This window comes from Zalophus californianus, chromosome 15 (genome assembly GCF_009762305.2).
Source record: "Zalophus californianus isolate mZalCal1 chromosome 15, mZalCal1.pri.v2, whole genome shotgun sequence".
In the NCBI taxonomy this organism is placed as follows: Eukaryota; Metazoa; Chordata; class Mammalia; order Carnivora; family Otariidae; genus Zalophus; species Zalophus californianus.
The window spans coordinates 8,512,381-8,532,679 of NC_045609.1; the positions used below are offsets into that span (position 1 = coordinate 8,512,381).

The 20,299-nt window shown below is 41.8% G+C and overlaps 1 protein-coding gene across 1 annotated transcript in view; it reads left to right on the forward strand.

Moving 5' to 3' along the window:
- The window catches only part of FAS (Fas cell surface death receptor), a 31,982-nt gene extending 14,638 nt beyond the window's left edge, over positions 1 to 17,344 (forward strand). The window contains exons 3-9 of the mRNA XM_027593064.1: positions 10,019 to 10,156; positions 11,344 to 11,452; positions 14,282 to 14,340; positions 14,495 to 14,560; positions 15,704 to 15,765; positions 16,191 to 16,215; positions 16,953 to 17,344. Of these exons, the coding sequence (XP_027448865.1) occupies positions 10,019 to 10,156; positions 11,344 to 11,452; positions 14,282 to 14,340; positions 14,495 to 14,560; positions 15,704 to 15,765; positions 16,191 to 16,215; positions 16,953 to 17,239 (746 nt within the window). The 3' untranslated portion in view covers positions 17,240 to 17,344. The remainder of the gene's footprint in view (positions 1 to 10,018; positions 10,157 to 11,343; positions 11,453 to 14,281; positions 14,341 to 14,494; positions 14,561 to 15,703; positions 15,766 to 16,190; positions 16,216 to 16,952) is intronic.
- The last annotated feature ends 2,955 nt before the right edge of the window (positions 17,345 to 20,299 follow it).

Genomic DNA, 20,299 nt, shown 5'->3' on the forward strand with positions numbered 1-20,299 from the left:
TTCTGGTTCCATACACATTTTAGGATTATTTGTTCCATTTCTTTGAAAAAAGTGGATGGTATTTTGATGGGAATTACATTGAATGTGTAGATTGCTCTAGGTAGCACTGACATCTTCACAATGTTTGTTCTTCCAATCCATGAGCATGGAACGTTTTTCCATTTCTTTGTGTCATCCTCAGTTTCTTTCAGGAGTATTTTATAGTTTTCTGAGTACAGATCGTTTGCCTCTTTGGTTAGATTTATTCCTAGGTATCTTATGGTTTTGGGTGCAGTTGTAATTGGGATCAACTCCTTAATTTGTCTCTCTTGTCTTGTTGTTGGTGTATAGGAATGCCACTGATTTCTGTGCATTGATTTTATATCCTGCTACTTTACTGAATTCCTGTATGAGTTCTAGCAGTTCTGGGGTGGAGTCTTTTGGGTTTTCCACATACAGTATCATATCATCTGCAAAGAGTGAGAGTTTGACTTCCTCTTTGCCGATTTGGATGCCTTTGATTTCTTTTTGTTGTCTGATTGCTGCGGCTAGGACTTCTAATACTATATTGAATAGCAGTGATGACAGTGGACATCCCTGCTGCGTTCCTGACCTTAGGGGGAAAGCTTTCAGCTTTTCCCCATTGAGAATGATATTCGCTGTAGGTTTTTCATAGATGGCTTTTATGATATTGAGGTAGGTACTCTCTATCCCTATACTCTGAAGAGTTTTGATCAAGAAAGGATGCTGTACTTTGTCAAATGCTTTTTCTGCATCTATTGAGAGGATCATAGGATTCTTGTTCTTTCTTTTGTTAATATATTGTATTGTGTTGATTGATTTGCAGATGTTGAACCAGCCTTGCAGCCCAGGGATAAATCCCACACGGTCGTGGTGAATAATCCTTTTAATGTACTGTTGGATCCTATTGGCTAGTATTTTGGTGAGAATTTTTGCATCCATGTTCATCAAGGATATTGGTCTGTAATTCTCTTTTTTGTTGGGGTCTTTGTCTGGTTTTGGGATCAAGGTAATGGTGGCCTCATAAAATGAGTTTGGAAGTTTTCCTTCCATTTCTATTTTTTGGAACAGTTTCAGGAGAATAGGTATTAATTCTTCTTTAAATGCTTGATAGAGTTCCCCTGGGAAGCCATCTGGCCCTGGGCTTTTGTTTGTTGGGAGATTTTTGATGACTGCTCTAATTTCCTTAGTGGTTATAGGTCTGTTCAGGTTTTCTTTTTCTTCCTGGTTCAATTTTGGTAGTTGAAACATCTCTAGGAAGGCGTCCATTTCTTTCAGGTTATCTAATTTGCTGGCATAGAGTTCCTCATAATATGTTCTTATAATTGTTTGTATTTCTTTGCTGTTGGTTGTGATCTCTCCTCTTTCATTCATGATTTTGTTGATTTGGGTCATTTCTCTTTTCTTTTTGATAAGTCTGGTCAGGGCTTTATCAATCTTGTTAATTCTTTCAAAGAACCAGCTCGTAGTTTCGTTGATCTGTTCTACTGTTCTTTTGGTTTCTAGTCCATTGATTTCTGCTCTGATCTTTATTATTTCTCTTCTCCTTCTGGGTTTAGGCTTTATTTGCTGTTCTTTCTCCAGCTCCTTTAGGTGTAGGGTTAGGTTGTGTATTTGAGACCTTTCTTGTTTCTGGAGAAAGGCTTGTATTGCTATATACTTTCCTCTCAGGACTGCCTTTGCTGCATCCCAAAGATTTTGAACAGTTGTGTTTTCATTTTCATTGGTTTCCATGAATTTTTTTTTAATTCTTCTTTAATTTCCTGGTTGACCCATTCATTCTTTAGTAGGATGCTCTTTAGCCCCCATGTATTTGAGTTCTTTCCGACTTTCCTCTTGTGATTGAGTTCTAGCTTCAAAGCATTGTGGTCTGAAAATATGCAGGGAATAATCCCAATCTTTTGCTACCAGTTGACACCTGATTTGTGACCTAGGATGTGATCCATTCTGGAGAATGTTCCATGGGGACTAGAGAGGAATGTGTATTCCATTGCTTTGGGATGGAATGTTCTGAATATGTCTGTGAAGTCCATTTGGTCCAGTGTGTCATTTAAAGTCTTTATTTCCTTGTCGATCTTTTGCTTAGATGATCTGCCCATTTCAGCAGGGGGGTATTAAAGTCCCACACTATTATTTATTGTTGTCGATGTGTTTCCTCACTTTTGTTATTAATTGCCTTATATAATTGGCTGCTCCCATGTTCGGGGCATAGACATTTACAATTGTTAGGTCTTCTTTTTGGATAGACCCTTTAAGTAGGATATAGTGTCCTTCCTCATCTCTTATTACGGTCTTTGGTTTAAAATCTAATTTGTCTGATATAAGGATTGCCACCCCAGCTTTCTTTTGGTGTCCATTAGCATGGTAAATGGTTTTCTACCCCGTCACTTTCAATGTGGGGGTGCCTTTGGGTCTAAAATGAGTCTCTTGCAGACAGCATATCGACGGGTCTTGTTTTTTAATCCAATCTGATAGCCTGTGTCTTTTGACTGGGGCATTGAGCCCATTTACATTCAGGGTAACTATTGAAAGGTATGCATTTAGTGCCATTGTATTGCCTGTAAGGTGACTGTGACTGTATATTGTCTCTGTTCCTTTCTGGTCTATGCTGCTTTTCGGCTCTCTCTTTGCTTAGAGGACCCTTCTCAATATTTCTTGTAGGGTTGGTTTCGTGTTTGCAAATTCCTTTCATTTTTGTTTATCCTGGAAGCTTTTTATCTCTCCTTCTATTTTCAATGACAGCCTCGCTGGATATAGTATTCTTGGCTGCATATTTATCTCATGTAGTGCTCTGAAGCTATCCTGCCAGTCCTTTCTGGCCTGCCAGGTGTCTGTGGATAGGTCTGTTGCCAATCTAATATTTCTACCATTGTAGGTTACATATCTCTTCTCCCGAGCTGCTTTCAGGATTTTTCTCTTTGTCTCTGAGACTCGTAAGTTTTACTATTAGATGTCGGGGTGTTGACCTATTATTATTGATTTTGAGAGGGGTTCTCTGTGCCTCCTGGATTTTGATGCCTGTTTCCTTCCCCACATTAGGGAAGTTCTCTGCTATAATTTGCTCCAGTATACCTTCTGCCCCTCTCTTTCTCTCTTCTTCTGGGATCCCAACTATTCTAATGTTGTTTCGTCTTGTCGTATCGCTTATCTCTCGAATTCTGCCCTCGTGAACCTGTAGTTGTTTATCTTTTTCTCAGCCTCTTTATTTTCCATCATTTGGTCTTCTATATCGCTAATTCTCTCTTCTGCCTAATTTATCCTAGCAGTTAGTGCCCCCATTTTTTTTTAATTTTTTATTGTTATGTTAATCACCATATATTACATCATTAGTTTTTGATGCAGTGTTCCATGATTCATTGTTTGTTCATAACACCCAGTGCTCCATGCAGAACGTGCCCTCCTCAATACCCATCACCAGGCTAACCCATCCCCCTACCCTCCTCCCCTCTAGAACCCTCAGTTTGTTTTTCAGAGTCCATCATCTCTCATGGTTCGTCTCCCCCTCTGACATACTCCCCTTTTCTTCTTCTCCTGTTATCTTCTTCTTTTTCTTTTTTCTTAAAATATGTTGCGTTATTTGTTTCAGAAGTACAGATCTGTGATTCAACAGTCTTGCACAATTCACAGCGCTCACCATAGCACATACCCTCCCCAATGTCTATCACCCAGCCACCCAATCCCTCCCACCCCCAACCACTCCAGTAACACTGTTTGTTTCCTGAGATTAAGAATTCCTCATATCAGTGAGGTCATATGATACATGTCTTTCTCTGATTGACTTATTTCACTAAGCATAACACCCTCCAGTTCCATCCATGTCGTTGCAAATGGCAAGTTAAAAGCTTTTTTATTTTCCACATAGTTAATTTCCTTAATTTCTTGAACTCTACACAATATTCAATTTATCTCCTTTACCCTTTTTATCCCAACTTCATTTTTCTTCTGGCTTGTGATTTACATAGAATATAGTTCTTTCTCTAAAATCTCAGGTTTTAAAAGTGTGTAGTACAAGCTCTCTAGGCCCCTGTTCTTTTATGAACTATCATGTGCCTTTGGGTGAGTCTTTGAACTTCTTTGGGCCATGTTTTTTTTGTTTGTTTTTTTTTTGAATGTGAAAGGATGTTGGGCTTAATGATATCAATGGTCTGGTTTTGTTTTTAAATTTCTTAATTACCTGACTCCTTAGACGTTAGTGCCCCCATTTTTGATTGCACCTCATTAATAGTCTTTTGGATTTCAACTTGGTTAGATTTTAGTTCTTTTATTTCTTCAGGAAGGGTTTCTCTAATAACTTCCATGCTTTTTTCAAGCCCAGCTAGTATCTTTAAAATCATGATTCTGAACTCTAGGTCCGACACCGTACTAATGTCCGTATTGAGTAGGTTTCTGGCAGACGGTACTAACTCTTGTTCTTTTTGCTGAGGTGATTTTTTTCATCTTGTCATTTTGTCCAGAGGAGAATAGATGAGTGAGAGAACAAAATACTAACAGGTTAACAACATCCCCAGAAAATATACTCTAAACAAATCAGAAAAGACCTAAAACCAGGGGAAATGAAAGGGAAAGAAAGAAATAGAAAGAGAAAAAAAAAGAAAGAAAAAAGATAAAAACAAACAAAACAAAAAAAAAACAGAATATGATCAAATATGGTCAGGTTAGTGCATAGATCAGTGCCACACACTAGATTTTGGGTGTCTTTTGGTCTGTTAGAAGAAAGTGCCTCCTAAAATTTTAAAGGATGAAAGACTTGTATATGTACAAAATAAGGGTTGATACAATGAAGGGATGAAATATGACTGTAAAGATGAAAATTATAAAAAATTTTAAAAATGGAATTGATAAGGTGCTTGAAAAAAGAAAGAAGAGGATTAAAAAAAAAGAAGGAAAGAATGAAAAAGAAAGGGGAGAGAATGTGATCAGGCAGGAGACTTGAACAAAGCCATACACTAGAGATTTAGGGTATATTTTGATCTGTTAGAAGAAACTGTATCTCAAAATTTTAAACAGAGAAGAACATATGTATATATATATATATATGCCAAAAATAAGGGTAACTACTATGAAGGGATAGAATATGACTCTAAAAATGAAAAATAAAAAAAAAATTTTTTAAAGGAATTGATAAGATGTTGGTTGAAAAAGGGAAAAAGAAAAATTCAAAAAAAAAAGTTAAAAAAAATTAACTTTGAAAGACTAATGAATCATGGTAAAAAAGCCATGAATTCTCTGTGCAGTGTTCCCCTAGCGCTGGAGTTCTCCCGTTCTCCTTGATCGGTAAACTTGGTCTTGGCTCGCTGGCGGTCCGTGCTGATCTTCTGGGGGAGGGGCCTGTTGCCGTGGTTCCCACATGTCTTTGCCAGAGGCTGAATTGCCCCACCCTTGTGAGTCCCGGCGAAGCAAGCTGCTGGGGTTTGCTCTCAGGAGCTTTTGTTCCCTGCAAGCTCTCGGTACAGCTTTGGAGGACCAGGGTGAAAATGGTGGCCTCCCAATCTCCACCCAGAGGAGCTGAGAACTCGGGGCCCCTCTCCTCAGTGCGCCCCCAGAGAAAAGCAGTCACTCCCATGTCCCCGGTCTCCGGCTGCACCCCGTGCTCACCCGGCCTGTGACCGAGCGTTTCTCTCTCTGGCACCCGACCCCGTGTGGAGTCTCCAAACCCAGCAGATCCCTGCGGTGCGCTCCCGCGCCGCTCCTCCCGGGGGAGGAAGGGGAGTCTCCCCGGCTCTGCCGCTTGTTGGGTCCCTGCTGGAGGAGCAGTGGCCCGACTGGGCCGCGGATCACAGTTTATGGCCACCCCGAGCTGAGAGCCCGCGCCTCGGCTCCGTCTCTGCAGCCGGCTTCCCCGCTCCGATCCCTGGGAGCTCTGCCGCACTCAGGCACCCCCAGTCTTTTTGTGACCCCGAGGGTCCTGAGACCCCACTGTCCCGCGAGGGTTCCACCCCCCGCTTAGCCGCTGGAGCGACATCCCTCCGCGGAGCCGACTTCTAAATGGTCCAATTTTGTGCTCCGCGGCTCTAGCACTTGCCAGAAGCGGCCGACGGAGGCCCCCTCCCCCCGCCGTCTATACTCCCGAATGTCGCCTCGGATTCACTTCTCCGCAGGTCCTACCTTCCAGAAAGTGGTCGCTTTTCTGTTCACAGAGTTGTTGCTATTCTTTTCTTCGATCTCCTATTGAGTTCGTAGGTGTTCAGAATCGTTTGATCCCTATTCAGCTGAATTCCTGAGACCAGACGAAATCCAGGTCTCCTACTCCTCCGCTATCTTGCTCCACCTCCAACAGAACTGATTAAAATGTATCTGCATAACCATGGAGCTCTGAAAGCGAGGGACCTCCCCCCCAGCCCCTTAAGAGATGTGTCTAACAATTCCCTTTAGTCAGAAGGTCTCTGAGGCCTGCAAAATACATTTGCATTTTTGCAGCTGAAATTAGATGAGCTAGAAAAGCAATGGACAAAACTCAACGAATTTTTAACACCAGTATCTTGAAATGCAAACCGATTTCAGATCGGAAATCCTTCAAACACTGGCAAATTAGAAGCTTCGTGAAAGGCAGTGGTGCAAACCTTTTTTTTCAACATGGAGTAGAGCTGACTTACCATCTCATACAGATGTGACTCCCTCTGAGCTGCCTTGTGAAGTACGAGAGGAAGATAAAGGGGAAAAGCACGTGGGGTGCAGCTGTAGATGAATAGAACCATAAAGGACTGTACATAGTAGGTTTTGTGGTGAGCATCCCAGGCTTCCAGCACTCAAGCAGCTAAACAGGCTTAGGTCCAGTCTCCCTTGGCCTCCTCCTGTGGTTTTGAATAACCCTCACGGAAAATCTACCTTATAATCCAAACCATTTATACTTAAGCCTATTTACATTTACTCTTCTCCAAAAGGAAAGAGAGAATGGCTTCCTGGCCTTTTAATAACTTGCCAAACATCATCTATTTGCCCGAGGACTTAAGGTCCTTCCTCATATTTGTAAAACTTAAAATGCAAATTCAAACAAAGAGAATATGCTTTGCCCTTCAAACTGTCAAAGATTTTTGTCTGTTTGCTTTTCCCTTTTCTCTTTGCTTTGTTTTATTTTCACTGAAGAAGTGCTTTCAACCCTGGGTTTGCTTATGAGATAAGAACTCTCATTAACCATAATTGGAAGGTAAATTGTTACAACCGTTTAAGAAAGAAATTTGGATATGTGGGTCAAAAACTTGAAAATGTTCATGCCTATTGATGTAGTAATAAATTTATGGGGAGGATGTCTTTAAAAATAGTCAAAGGAAAATATTGTATGCATGACGCTCCATTGTGATACTCAGTGATGTGGGATTGATGAAGTACATTTTGGAGTGTGCAAAAGTTGAATGTCTCCATCAGTTCTATCATGTTTTCTCATGTATTTCTGACATAAGCCTCAATGTATAAATTCCCTGAAGGAATTTTATTTTTTTTGAGAGAGAGAATGGGGGTTGGGGGGTGGGGGGAGGGAGAGAATTTCAAGCAGGCTCCGCGCTGAGGAGCCCAATGCAGGGCTCGATCTTACAACCCTGAGATCATGACCTGAGCCAAAACCAAGAGTCCGATGATTAATCGCCTGAGCCACCCCCGGTGCCCCACCCGCACGAAGGGATTTCTAACTGCTCTGCCTGCTGGATTCACTGACTCTCTCTGTTCCATCTCTAAGAATCCTGGGTGGTGTCCAACACACGCTATTCCTCTTTCTGCCCCTATTCTGTCTTGTTGAATTGTAGGCTTATCACTATTCAGATTGCTTCTGAGTCTTTATGCTCATTGGTGGTGTGATATTAACATGTAATTTAATTAACTAGTATATAAGCCAATGCTGTACAAATACAGAGAAAAAGACAGATTTTACTTCTACAAAAACTCGTTTGAATGCTTGGAGGATTTCAGTCCAGGTGAGCTGCTAAAAGAATTGTTGCTGAATGGGATGAGGTCAAAATAAATGGAAAAAAACACAAAACCCTTGAAAGCCTGTCATACAAATTATTGGTATCTGTAAGGGTTTGTTTCCATCAAAAAGAAAGGAAGAAAGGAAAGAAGGGAGGAGAGAGAGAGGGAAGGGAGCAGGGAGGGAGGAAGAGAAAGAAAACCAGGAAGGGAGGCATTTTGAATGTCACCTACATGAGGAAGAATCTGGAATTTTTATTACTTTTTCCTACACCACAAGACTGGCCAATAATTACACAGTTATACTTCGTAAATTAAAATACTTACAGTATTGTTTTTCAATGATGGCCTACGTGAAATGACATTTTTGATTAATGCATCAAAAAGGCCTCGTCACATCACCTTATCTAATCAGAAGGATTCTGTGGTACACCACATACAGTACACACGCACACGCATGCATATTACATGCACATATGCTCACATGTATGCATGGGCGTACACGCATAGGAATGTGCCAAAACAATAACCGTGACTTTCTCAGCCTGGTTGACATACAGGTGCTTTTTATACTTCCCGAACTTTTCCAAATTTTCCACATTGAGCATGTGTACTATTACACTCAGAAACAAATGTATTGTAAAATTTTATTTTCAGGAAAACAACCACTCAGGGACGTCTGGGCAGCTCAGTCGGTTAAGCGGCAACTTGTGATTTCGGCTCAGGTCATGATCTCAGGGTCGTGGGATCGAGCCCCGCCTCGGGCTCCATGCTCAGCGGAGAGTCCTCTTGAGATTCTCTCTCTCTCCCTGCCTCTCCCCCACCACGCTCTCTTTAAATTAAAAAAAAAAAATTAATTAAAAAAGAAAAGAAAACAACCACATATTTTGATAAATATTTTGATAAATTGAGGTTGTGTACGTTGGAAGAGAGATAGCCCTGTGCTAACTGTCATGCCGTAGGCATTGCGCTAGGCTTATTCTGCAAGGTAATTCGTTAGAGGGGCCAATTTGTGTAGAAATCATTATAATACGCTTGGCAGGCCAACAAAATTGTACTTTGGCTCGGTGTTCTTAAACACTGCTATGATGTTGTACAGCCCCGATGCTCAATGATGCTCCGTATTTGAATTTAGTTCTGGGTTTTCACAACTCACTTTGTGCTCCTGACCCACTATTGTCTTCTTTGTGGACTACAGTATCATACCTGTTTCAGGTTCATCATTTGGTTATGTAGTATTATGTGTTCTCAGAAAGAATGCTAGCAGTTGTTAAGAAAGTCATGTACCCAGGAAAGAGCATACATTATTTTTGCCGCACACATGTGTGAGGCAGATTAGACTCAGCCTATTCTTTTTTTAATTAGTTACACCATGAATAATGAAAACCACCAGCCAGGCTTTCCTCTTCCCCAAGGCACTTAGCACCACTTGACATCAGACATTGATCTGGGCATGACCTGCTTCTTCCCTGGAAACGTGAAGCCCTTGCAGACCTAGGCTTTGTCTTCCTTCCTGCAGGATCTCTGGCTCCTAGAAAGTGCCTGACATACAATAGGCATTTAATAAACACTTGTTAAATAAATGAATTTTCAAGAGAAAGCATTGTTGTCAACTGCTTATGAACACCAATACAGGGACTCACCTTATTTGACAAGTGAAGCGAATACGAATATTATTTACAATCATGTGAATGAAGATAACCCACCTGATAATAAATTTTGTCATTAATATGTTCGTGCCTTCCCATGAAAACGCACCCTTAATGGCAAAGGAATAGAAAGAGGAATGAATACGAACCTCTGCCCTCCCTTGCAAAGAAAGTTGCTAGAGGCATTTCTTCCAGGTCATTCTAACCTTTGAAAAAATATATATATACTCCTATTGCTAATCATCCTATGTCTCCAGGCATATTTTTGAGACACTCTTTGAGCTTTTGTCTTGGGAGACTTTCTGCCTGGTGACAGGATTTTTACAATAACCTTCTTTCCCGTTGTATTTATGTATCATTAGTCTGACAGTCCTGACTCCCATTTCTTTGTCATCCGTGCATATCTCCCACACAGTTGCATGTCCCTTGCATTCCTCGTGTTCCAACGCTTGCTGCATTTTTCTCTCGGGCAGGCACACGGAAAGTGGGTGACTGCAAATCTGAGGAGGGTGAATCAGAATGTGTGCCCTGCCAGGAAGGGAAGGAGTACACAGACCAAGAGCATTTTTCTTATAAATGCAGAAGATGTGGAATTTGTGATAGACAGCTCGGTAAGTGCCTTAAAAAGCAATCAGAAAGACCAATCATGGTACTCCACGATTTGGAGCATAATACATATACAATTTGAAATTGGGACCCACTCTGGTGCTATGTGTCATAGAGGAAAGGACAAGATGGAGCTGGCTGGTGTGAAGCAGGACCAGGTACCGAGCTAATCACCGGTCTAGACATTTGTGGGTCAAATCTAGGCATTTCTCCCAAGATGACTAAATATGAACCTGGTGAACAGGTTCATCAGCTGCCATCAAAATTGGCAGAGATTTTTTTTTTCTTGCCTTGATTGATGCTCTTGTTATAGCCAGCAAGAGCTCAGAAGCCTTCTGATACAAGGACAGAGGAATCCAAGAGGTGGTGGGTGGGATGCTCCCCGTCTCCCTCCAGAGATCAGTTTTGTCCTGATAATTCCAACTGGGGACCTGAATTTTTATGAACGTCCCAATATATCATGAGAGCCCAGATTCAAATGTAACAAAAATATTCCCAGTTTCATTTGATATCAAGAAATGCCTGGACATAAAACTTTTCTTGTCCCCATTCAGGCTCTAAAGGAATGTTTCTCAATTGTCCATTAGGATCGCACAGGGAGTGTTGAAAATGTCAACATTTAGTTCCCACCTCAGAGCAATTAAATCAGAATCTCTAAGTGAGGGCTTTGGCATCGGTCTAAGTCCGGAGTTGGGCCTGATATTCTGCATTTCTTTTTTTTTTTTTTAAAGATTTTATTCATTTATTTGACAGAGAGAGCAAGCATGAGCAAGGGGCAGGGGGCAGAGGGAGAAAGAAAAGCAGACTCCTTGCTGAGCAGGGAGGCCAATGCAGGGCTCGATCCCAAAACCATGAGATCACGACCCCAGCTGAAGTCAGACGCTTCACCGAGGCACCCCTGATATTCTGCATTTCTAACAGGCTTCTGACTGAGGCCAACGCTGTTGGTCCACAAGCCACGTCCTAAGCAGCCAGGCTCTAGAGGAACAGGGGAACTCTTTAAAGCAAAAGTGGGGCTGTGTTGGCTGCTGGACTGTCTGTCCACTTAAAACTCTGCTGGGGTCGCCTGTTTTGCTCGTAAACGCTACCCATGTTGCAAAACGTGTGCTGATTTAAGCGCTAGATCTCAAAACCTCTTACAGCCCATGCTCACCAGCTGCTGTAATTAATAGTCTGCAAACTGGCTTTCTAGGCTTTGAAGTGGAGAGAAACTGTACCCGGACCCACAATACCAAGTGCAGATGTATACCAAACTTTTTTTGTAACATCTCTGAATGCGGACATTGTACCCCGTGCACCACGTAAGTTTTCATCTTTCTTTGATCAAGATGCTAGATATACCTGGACAGACTGTCTTCCTAGAGGGAAGCAACACTGGCTGAGAGTCAAGAATTTGGGTTCTAGTCTTGCTTTGCCTCTAAGCCACTAGATAACCATTCGTTCATTCAAACGTCCAGTCTCCAAACGTTTATTGAATACCTCCTATGTGCTTGTACTGTGCATGCTGCTTACGCTAACAAGTGTTACAGGCAAGCCACATTCCTGGCATCAAAGGTCTCAGGCGAGAGGCAGAGAGAGTCAAGGCAAGCAATGGTTACGGGGTCAAGCACCAGAAGAGACATGTGCTCAGGCTGTTAGGACTTCTACAGAGAACCTTCCAGCTTTGCCTGAGGGGGCGGGTGAAGATAGGACACATGACGGGAGTCTTGAGAGAGGAAAGAAAGAACATCCCCAGGTGTGCACACATGGACAGGACATCTCAGGCAGGGGGATAGCATCTGCAGAAATACAGACGGCCATTCCAGAGAGCAGAGTACCCGGCCAGAGTGCAGGGAGAAGGAACCAGTGCCAGATCATGAAGGACCTTGTCTTTTATGCAAAAGAGCTTGGTTTGGACCCAAAGTTAGAAAACCTGATTGTGCATCTCACTTTTCTTCTGATTGATTGGGTGATTTTGAGCAGGTCACTGAACCTCTCCGAGCATCCATTCCCTCACTCATGGGATGCAAACAGTATTCACATCTCCTATCAGCCTCATTTCAGTGAAGTGTAGACTGGGCGATATGTGTTATAAAGTAGCTTTTGCTCCGTAAGATTTTGGGTGGTACCAATATAAACATTTAGGATTATATTCATGTGCCTCTCCTTAAACTTGTATTTCACCTTGGGAAATGTTTGGGAGTTCACCTAGTTGACTTGAGAAGTAGGGACACAATGCCTTATGTCTCTTATTGACTAGAAATTTAAAATTACGTGCACTTAACCTAGTCTTTCCCTTCTAGCCCCCCCCCCATGGCTGAGAGTGCCTGATGATGGCATAAGTAGGGACTACAGGGGAGGGACTAACGTGCTGAAATAATAATAATAATAATAATAATAATGCATTGACCCATCAACAACATGGGTTTGAACTGTGAGGGTCCACTTATATGTGGGTTTCTTTCAATAAGTACAGTACAGCACTGTAAATGTATTTTCTCTTCCTTATGACTTGACTTTTTTTTTTTTTTGAAGAGAGAGAGAGAGAGAGAGAGAGCATGAGCAGGGTGGGGAGCTAGGGGCAGAGGGAAAGGGAGAGAGAATCCCAAGCAGGCTCCACGCACAGCATAGAGCTTGACATAGGGCTCGATCTCCCGACCCTGAGACCATGACCTAAGCCGAAATCAAGAGTCAGATGCTTAACTGACTGAGCCACCCAGGTGCCCCTTTCTCTTGATTTTGAAGTAACATTTTCTTTTCTTTAGCTTAGTTCGTTGAAAGAATACGGTATAGAATGCATGTAATATACAAAACGTGTTAATCGACCATTGATGTTATCATAAGACTTCTGGTCAACAGTAGGCTATTCGTAGTTAAGTTTTGAGGGCGTCAAAAGTTATATGAGGATTTTCAACTATGCGGTGGGGGGGGGGGGTCAGTGCCCCAACCCCCACATCGTTCAAAGGTCCACTGTAATAATAGTTCTAAATACCTCCTAAACTCAATTTAATTTTCTTTTCACCATAACCCTCCTTGTTATTGTAATGTAATCTCATTGTTATTGATGAGAAAACAGGCTCATGGTGGTTAAGTGACATACCCAAGCTCACAGAGTTAGGGAATGGGCTGAACCAGGCTATCATTCAGGCAATCTAACAATCTGACGGTCCGGAGGAAATCCCAAGGATTTTCCTCTTGAGTTTCGTGATCACCACTTGATGCTGAGAGGGGAAGCCTCTGAGGGCTGGCTGGGTAGCTTTCTAAGCAGTAGCATGGGCAGGGGCTGTTATCCAGTCATTTTACTGTTCAGTGGGACTGTTTTGAAACAGCTTTTGGCAGTTTATGATTTTGAGAGCACAGCTTACTACCAATTTTAAATCTTTGTCTCTTTCATCCTTTTTCCTATTTGTCAGTATTTTACTACTTTCCTTTAACTCTCGGCATTTTTAAAAAAGATTTTATTTATTTATTTGAGAGTGAGAGAGAGAAAGCACAAGCAGGGGTGGGTGGGGAGGGGCTGAGGGAGACGGACAAGCAGAGTCTGTGCTGAGCAGGGAGCCCGATGCAGGACTCAATCCCAGGACTCTGGAATCATGACCTGAGCCGAAGGCAGACGCTTAACCGACTGAGCCACCCAGGCACCCCAACTCTTGATATTTTATAACGAACATAGTTACTCTTTAGGATATTTCTCATCCAAACATCCAAATTATGTTATGAATTTGTACCAGCTTTAGATGCTTATTCTAGCAATATTTGAGGGATGATGTTTCCTGGAGATGCAAAGATGAATAAAATGGCACTGGATTTAGAGTGTGTCATTGTAGATGATCAAGGAGTCAGTCCACCAGGCTTTTTGAATTTCCTCTGTATTTTTTTTTAAGATTTCATTTATTTATTTTGAGACACACACACACACACACACACACACACACACACACTCATGCATGCAAGTGGTGGGGTAAGGGGCGGGGACAGAGGGAGAGAGAATCCCAAGCAGACTCCACACTGAGCGCGGAAACCCAATGCAGGACTTGATCTCACGACCCTGAGAGCATGACCTGAGCCGAAATCAAGAGTTGAATGGCTTAAATGACTGAGCCACCCAGTGGCCCCTGTTAGTTTTTGTTTTTTGGGTTTTTTTTTTTTAGGTGTGAACATGGAATCCTTGAGAATTGCACACCAACCAGCAACACCAAATGTAGAAAAGGTTATTATTTCTTTTTATGATTATATCCTCCTTTCTCTCACCCCTACTGTAAAATATGAAGAAAAGCCAATCTCTTTTGATTCTTTGAGAGTACTCTGTTCACTCTTAAAGACTGCTTGTTTTCACATTCCGTGTTCAATGTTTCTACCTACAGGATCCAGCTTGAAATTTCTGTGGTTTTTGGTCCTAATCCCGATTGTAGTATTGGCACTATTTTGGTGTAAGTTCTTACTTTGTTCAAACCACTGCTGATTGAAATAACTTGGAAAGTAGTTATTCACAAGAATTCCCCTCTGTCTCCTACCCATAAGAAAGCTCCTGCCAGGTAGGTGGCTCTGTTATATTGTTAAATTCCCGCTGCTGAATGCACCCCTGAGAGCTGATAAGAACTAGATGATATCATCCCTCGGCTACTGTTTTTGAGGAGTCATTCTAAAGCTCAGAATGGATATTCCCATCCTCCGTATGAACAAGGGTAGGTTTTCACCCCGGCAGCAGCGGAGTGGGTCAGAAGCAGAAGGAATCTTTGACTGCTCATTGAGATGGCGCCATAAAGAACACGAGAAGAAAGGACCTTCCTGGGAAAGAGTGTGGGGAACACTTTATAAGTTTGTCCTCTTTGTGCCTCCTCTCCCTTGTTCAGACTCCATGGTCTTTGTGTTTTTACTATTATTTCTCCATCTTAACTTAAAATACTGTGGCAATAGAACTTATGCTAGGGTTACTTAGCAAAGTCAACAGGTAAGCCCAAATTGGGCATAATCATGATGACCATAGAAAAACTTGGAGGCATCCGGTTTTTCCTCTTCCGTTGGAACCCATCACTGCTTCTCCAGATCAGGTGAAGATAAGAGGTCGCCTTGCTTTTAGAGGCTAAAGATACACACTCAGTGCTTAAACACGATCATCGTGCTTGGAGAAGTGTCCTTTCTTTCATTTATCCTGACTTCAAGGCGTACACGCACTGAGTGTATACTGTAGGGATTTGTGAGCGTATGTACTTGAATTTCTGGGCCTTGAATGCCAACTTCCCATATCCTGTGGCTTCTGAGTCCTGCCACAGGCATGCCCCCCAATTCCATTCTGGTGACAGGGAGTCGTGGTGGACATATGGTGAGTCAAAAGCCAGCTTCAGGCTAGGCCAGTGTGTGATCATGGGATGGCCAATTAAAATGGGACATATCTCTAGAACATTTGACCTCACGGGGTGGGATTTCCAAAATCGGGACAATGCTGCCTCTTGGGGTGTTGGTCACTTTAAGTTTCAGTGAATTTCTCCTTCCTTCTCCCACTTCTCGTAGTTCTCACAGGCTTCCTACAAGGCTGAGACCTGAGTCTGACAGAAATGTCTTTGATCTTCCAGGGAAGTCAAGACGGCGCAGGAATAAAAAGAATGAAGACCCTGGATTCATAGCCTCAACAACTGTAGGTGTTGAAACATGCATCCGCTTTCTTAAGAAAATGGAGAAAGTAGCAATTCAGTGTTTTATTTGCTCCTTGTTTTAAAACAAACATTTATTGCGAGTGCGTGTGCATGGATTAGAGGGGCATCAAGAACGGACGAAGATTTGGTGCCCAGTTTATAGAAGGCTCCTACACAAATAGCCTGAGAATTAATCAACAAAGAATACGAGAGTGCTAATTTAGTATTCCAGCAAGGCTGGAACTTGGCAGAATAAAAATTTGAGTGGAAAGAGAATCCTGAATCACATCATCTAGCTAATCTTATACATCAAGCTACTGATTATACTTCCTTCAGTATTAAGGAAGAATTAGACAATTACATCTGGAATATTATAAATAGATGTTTATTTATCTTGCTCCTTCCCTCCATTTTTTGTCTCCCCCAGGAAATGATGCCAATAAATTATGCAGGTAAGCCTTCTATCACTGTATTTCACGGAGATGGCTTCCTGGGGAGTTAACAGGCCGATTTCAGAGTAAAACAATATTGCTAATTTCAGTGACATATTGTGGGGTCTCTTCCTCGAGGTTAGAGTTCATTCTGCTCACCATCAAGGGTTTATCAGACTGTGTTTGACTGCATAACTAATACTCATAGTTAAAAATAAGTTGGGGACCAATAAAATGCCATATTCTGAGGCTTAAGAGCATTTTCCTTCACAAACAGGTGTCTTATAGAATTCCTGCTTAAGTTGATTTAGGGACTAAATAAACTGAATTGTAGACTTGGTTATTCCTGGTGTATTCCTGGTTCTGGTGTATTCCACGATTCTATTCAGTTCTGCTTCTCTCTACCTGTGAGTCAGAGAGAAAATCATAAAGCCTTTGCCTTCCTTTTAGGTTTGTGGGTCACTGATCATCAGATCCATAAAAGAACATTAGAGGTGATCTTTTCCAACCCTCTTATTTTATAGCCAAGAAAAGAAGATAGAGAGATGTCATATATCTTGCCCATGTCATAGAGCAAATTACTGGGGATCCAGGAGGGGTTGGGATTAGAACTTGGGGGGTTCTGTTTTCATTTTTCCCCAACCAGTTCTTCCAATCTCTAGGACTTAACCAGTATAGAAGAGAAATAAACATGGTTTTCAATAATGAGACTTTCGTTTTGCAAAACAAATTTTCAGAGACTGTCCTCTATTTTTCAGACATCGACCTGAGTAAATATATCACTAGTATTGTTGAACAAATGACAATAACTCAAGTCAGAGAATTTGTTCGGAAGAATGGTATCAATGAAGCCAAAATAGATGAGATCAAGAATGACAATCTCCAAGACACAGCGGAACAGAAAGTCCAACTCCTCCGTAATTGGTACCAACTCCACGGGAGGAGAGATGCATATTGCAATTTAATTAGAGGCCTCAGAAAAGCTAATCTTTGTGCACTAGCAGAGAGAATTCAAGAAATGATCCAGGGGGACATTACTAGCTAACTTGAAAATGGAAATTTCAAACATGAATGTAAAAGACAAAGCTTGACCAAAAGTGGAAAACAACTAACTCAGTCCTGAGTATTATATGAGCCAATATAAGAAAAATTAGTGTGTGAATAAGTTCTTACTAGCTGTGGACTGTAAACATTGCTTGGCTTTTTAGAGAGCGTGCATTTCATGTGTTAGATTTGTAGAGCTAATATGTTACATTTTTTAGATTTTAATATGTTTACAGGTTCTAAAGTTCTCAGGATTCGGATCTCAAGGATGTTGGGAAGACAGACCCAGTTAAAAGGATTGTCGTGTTATGTGTGCAAATTGCATGCAAAGGACAAAAGATTAGGAACACGCACTAGTATCTAACAGGAGGGTGTGGGTATGAACGGAATTGGTGTACATGAATACAAATGTCTACCCGCAGGTTGACTCCACTCAATGAATCGATAGAAGTTGTGACTTTTTCTTGCAATGTCACAATTACTGGAAAGGCAACTTGGTTTCTGCATTACCTCTCCAGCTCCGTGATGACTCTAGAGATTGTACCATATTTGTGAATTTTGCAGCTCTGAGAGGAGAGGACCCAAGTCAAGCTTGCATGTGCATCTGAATGCAGGATTTGATAAGGGTCTGATCTTTGCACAGATTATTGGCATTTTGGTGTGAAATATTTCAATTTTGAATTCACACAGGAAATGCAGACTGACTTATAATACTTGGATATTTTCTACTTGAATGCCATTTTACTGGATTGAGATAATCCACTTATTTCTCAGGTGTCCAGACATTTTCATCAAGAAAATGTTAACGGGGCATTGTTGCTTCTCCATTTTCTCCCTGATATGTGTCTTGATTGTACGTCCTCACACCCGGAAGGGCTGTCTAAGAAACACGTAATGATCCCCTAAAAACCAAGGCTGCCCGTAGAAACTTCTAGCCTGTTTTGGAGAAACTAACTGCTCTTCCAGAAGGTGGTTTTGTGGCACATCAGGAGCCCATGAACACACCAAAGTTGATAACGTAGATTCTTATTTTGTCCTGTTCCTCACAAAATGCTCAGTTACTCTCTCACTACTCACTACAAATGTGTCCTCTCTCAGTACAAATGCAGCTCATACACAGACAGGGGACGGCCGCTTCCCTGTCGCTTCTGAGACAAACAAGCCCCTGTCCCCACTGCTCCTTCCTCACTTTTTCCATTTAAACACTTCTGGAAGTTGGTATTAAATATGAGTCTTAGTACATACTATTTATATTTATATAGATCTAAATTGAAGATGGGTACAAACTGAGGCAGATATTTAGAACCACCTAAAGAGCTTCCGTTGATGGAAGATCTCTTTTCCTTATGTTTGGAAATATAAAATATTTAATTAAAATCACGTTTTGGGGGCGTTTCTGGTTATGTCTTTTCTGGTGGGGCCTTGCTTTTTGTTTTTGTTTCCCTGTCCTCTACTGCTAAATGTAACCTGTTTATGAATTTCTAATTCTCTCTTGGGTCTCTTAGAAAGTACTTCCTTTCTAAAGCCCTCTTAGTAGTTCCATAATTCCCTCCATAGGCTGTTACGGCCAAGAACACCCCTCCCAAACAGGACCTAATTATTTGTCGTGGGCGGATATATTACAACAGGATTGTATGTCAGGCACTGAATGTGGATAAGAGATATTCAAATATTTCAAAGGGTAGGTTTTATTGGTAAGAAAGCTAATTGGGCTGCCAGCTTCCTCCACCTGTGCGCCCGTCGGTGCACGGGAAGCCCGGGGGGGGGGGGGGCCCAGACGCCCCGCAGGCGGCAGGGAAGCAGCAGCCCCATCCTCAGAAAGACGAGAGGCCCACAGCAGCCGGGCCCGCCTGCGTTTTCATTTCAAATGGGATACAGTATTTTTTTTAATAAAGAGCCATACTTTTTTTAAAAGTTTGAGATCTGAATGTGATTTCTAATTGTATCAGACATTAATGTTTTAAAGCTATAACGAAGTTTAAAAATTTTCTACTTTTTGTTTTTCATTTATTTTAACTGTCCTTTTATCTATTAAAATTTGTCCTATGTGGATGGGGAAGTTCGGTTTCTCCTCTTAGCATTTGTTTCTATAACCAGAAATAAAATTATATATTACAGAAATGGAAAAAAAAAAAAGCAAGCTAATTGGGGATTTTGAAAAATGTTCCTTCCTGCATACTTTCCGTTCGGGCTACAGAGATAGACCATTGGGCTAACTCTCCCTCTTTTTTTTAATTTAATTTTTTAAAGAGTTTATTTATTTGAGAGAGACAGAGAGCATGAGCAGGAGGAGGAGCTGAGGGAGAGGAAGAAGCAAGGGTGGAGGGGGAGCTGAGTGGGGACTAGTGAGGAAACTATCGTGGGGCTCGATCCCAGGACCCTGAGATCATGACCTGAGCCAAAGTCAGACGCTTAACTGACTGAGCCACCCAGGCACCCCAAATTAAATTTTAATAATATATTCCATTTAACCAATTATTCCCAAAGTTTTCTCATTTGAAGATGTAATCAATATAAAAACTACTAATGAGATAGTTTACATTCATTTTTTTCATACGAAAGCCTTCCATATTCTAGTGTGTATCTTATTTATACTTAAAAGCACATCTCCGTTTGGACTAGCCAACATTCCGAGGTTCAGTATGGCTAGTGCCACTGTATCAGCTAGCTCAGGTCATATCTTTGTGAGGGCAGGTCGAAAAGCCCTTGAACCCCATGGCTGGTTTAGCCAGGCTACTTCCTGGGTCTGCTCATCGAGGTCTCTTCATTCTGATTGGTTGGGACGCCGACATCGTCCATCCCTTTGTCAGTTTTAGGAATTATGCTGTTTACAGCGCCCGGTAGTTGGTCTTTGCCCGGCTCTTGGAGACCTAGCCCCATGTGAGAAAAAAGTGATTAGCCAAAGACTCCAGAGAATTGCTGTACGGATCTCTGGAGCTCTTGTTTCTGGGTAGCTCCTTCCTTCCCAACACTCTGTACTGCAAAGCCTGGAGCCTCAGCCTCCTGAGCTCCAGTCTCTGGTCCTCAACTCGAGGAGATGACGGTGCTCTGCTTAGGGTGT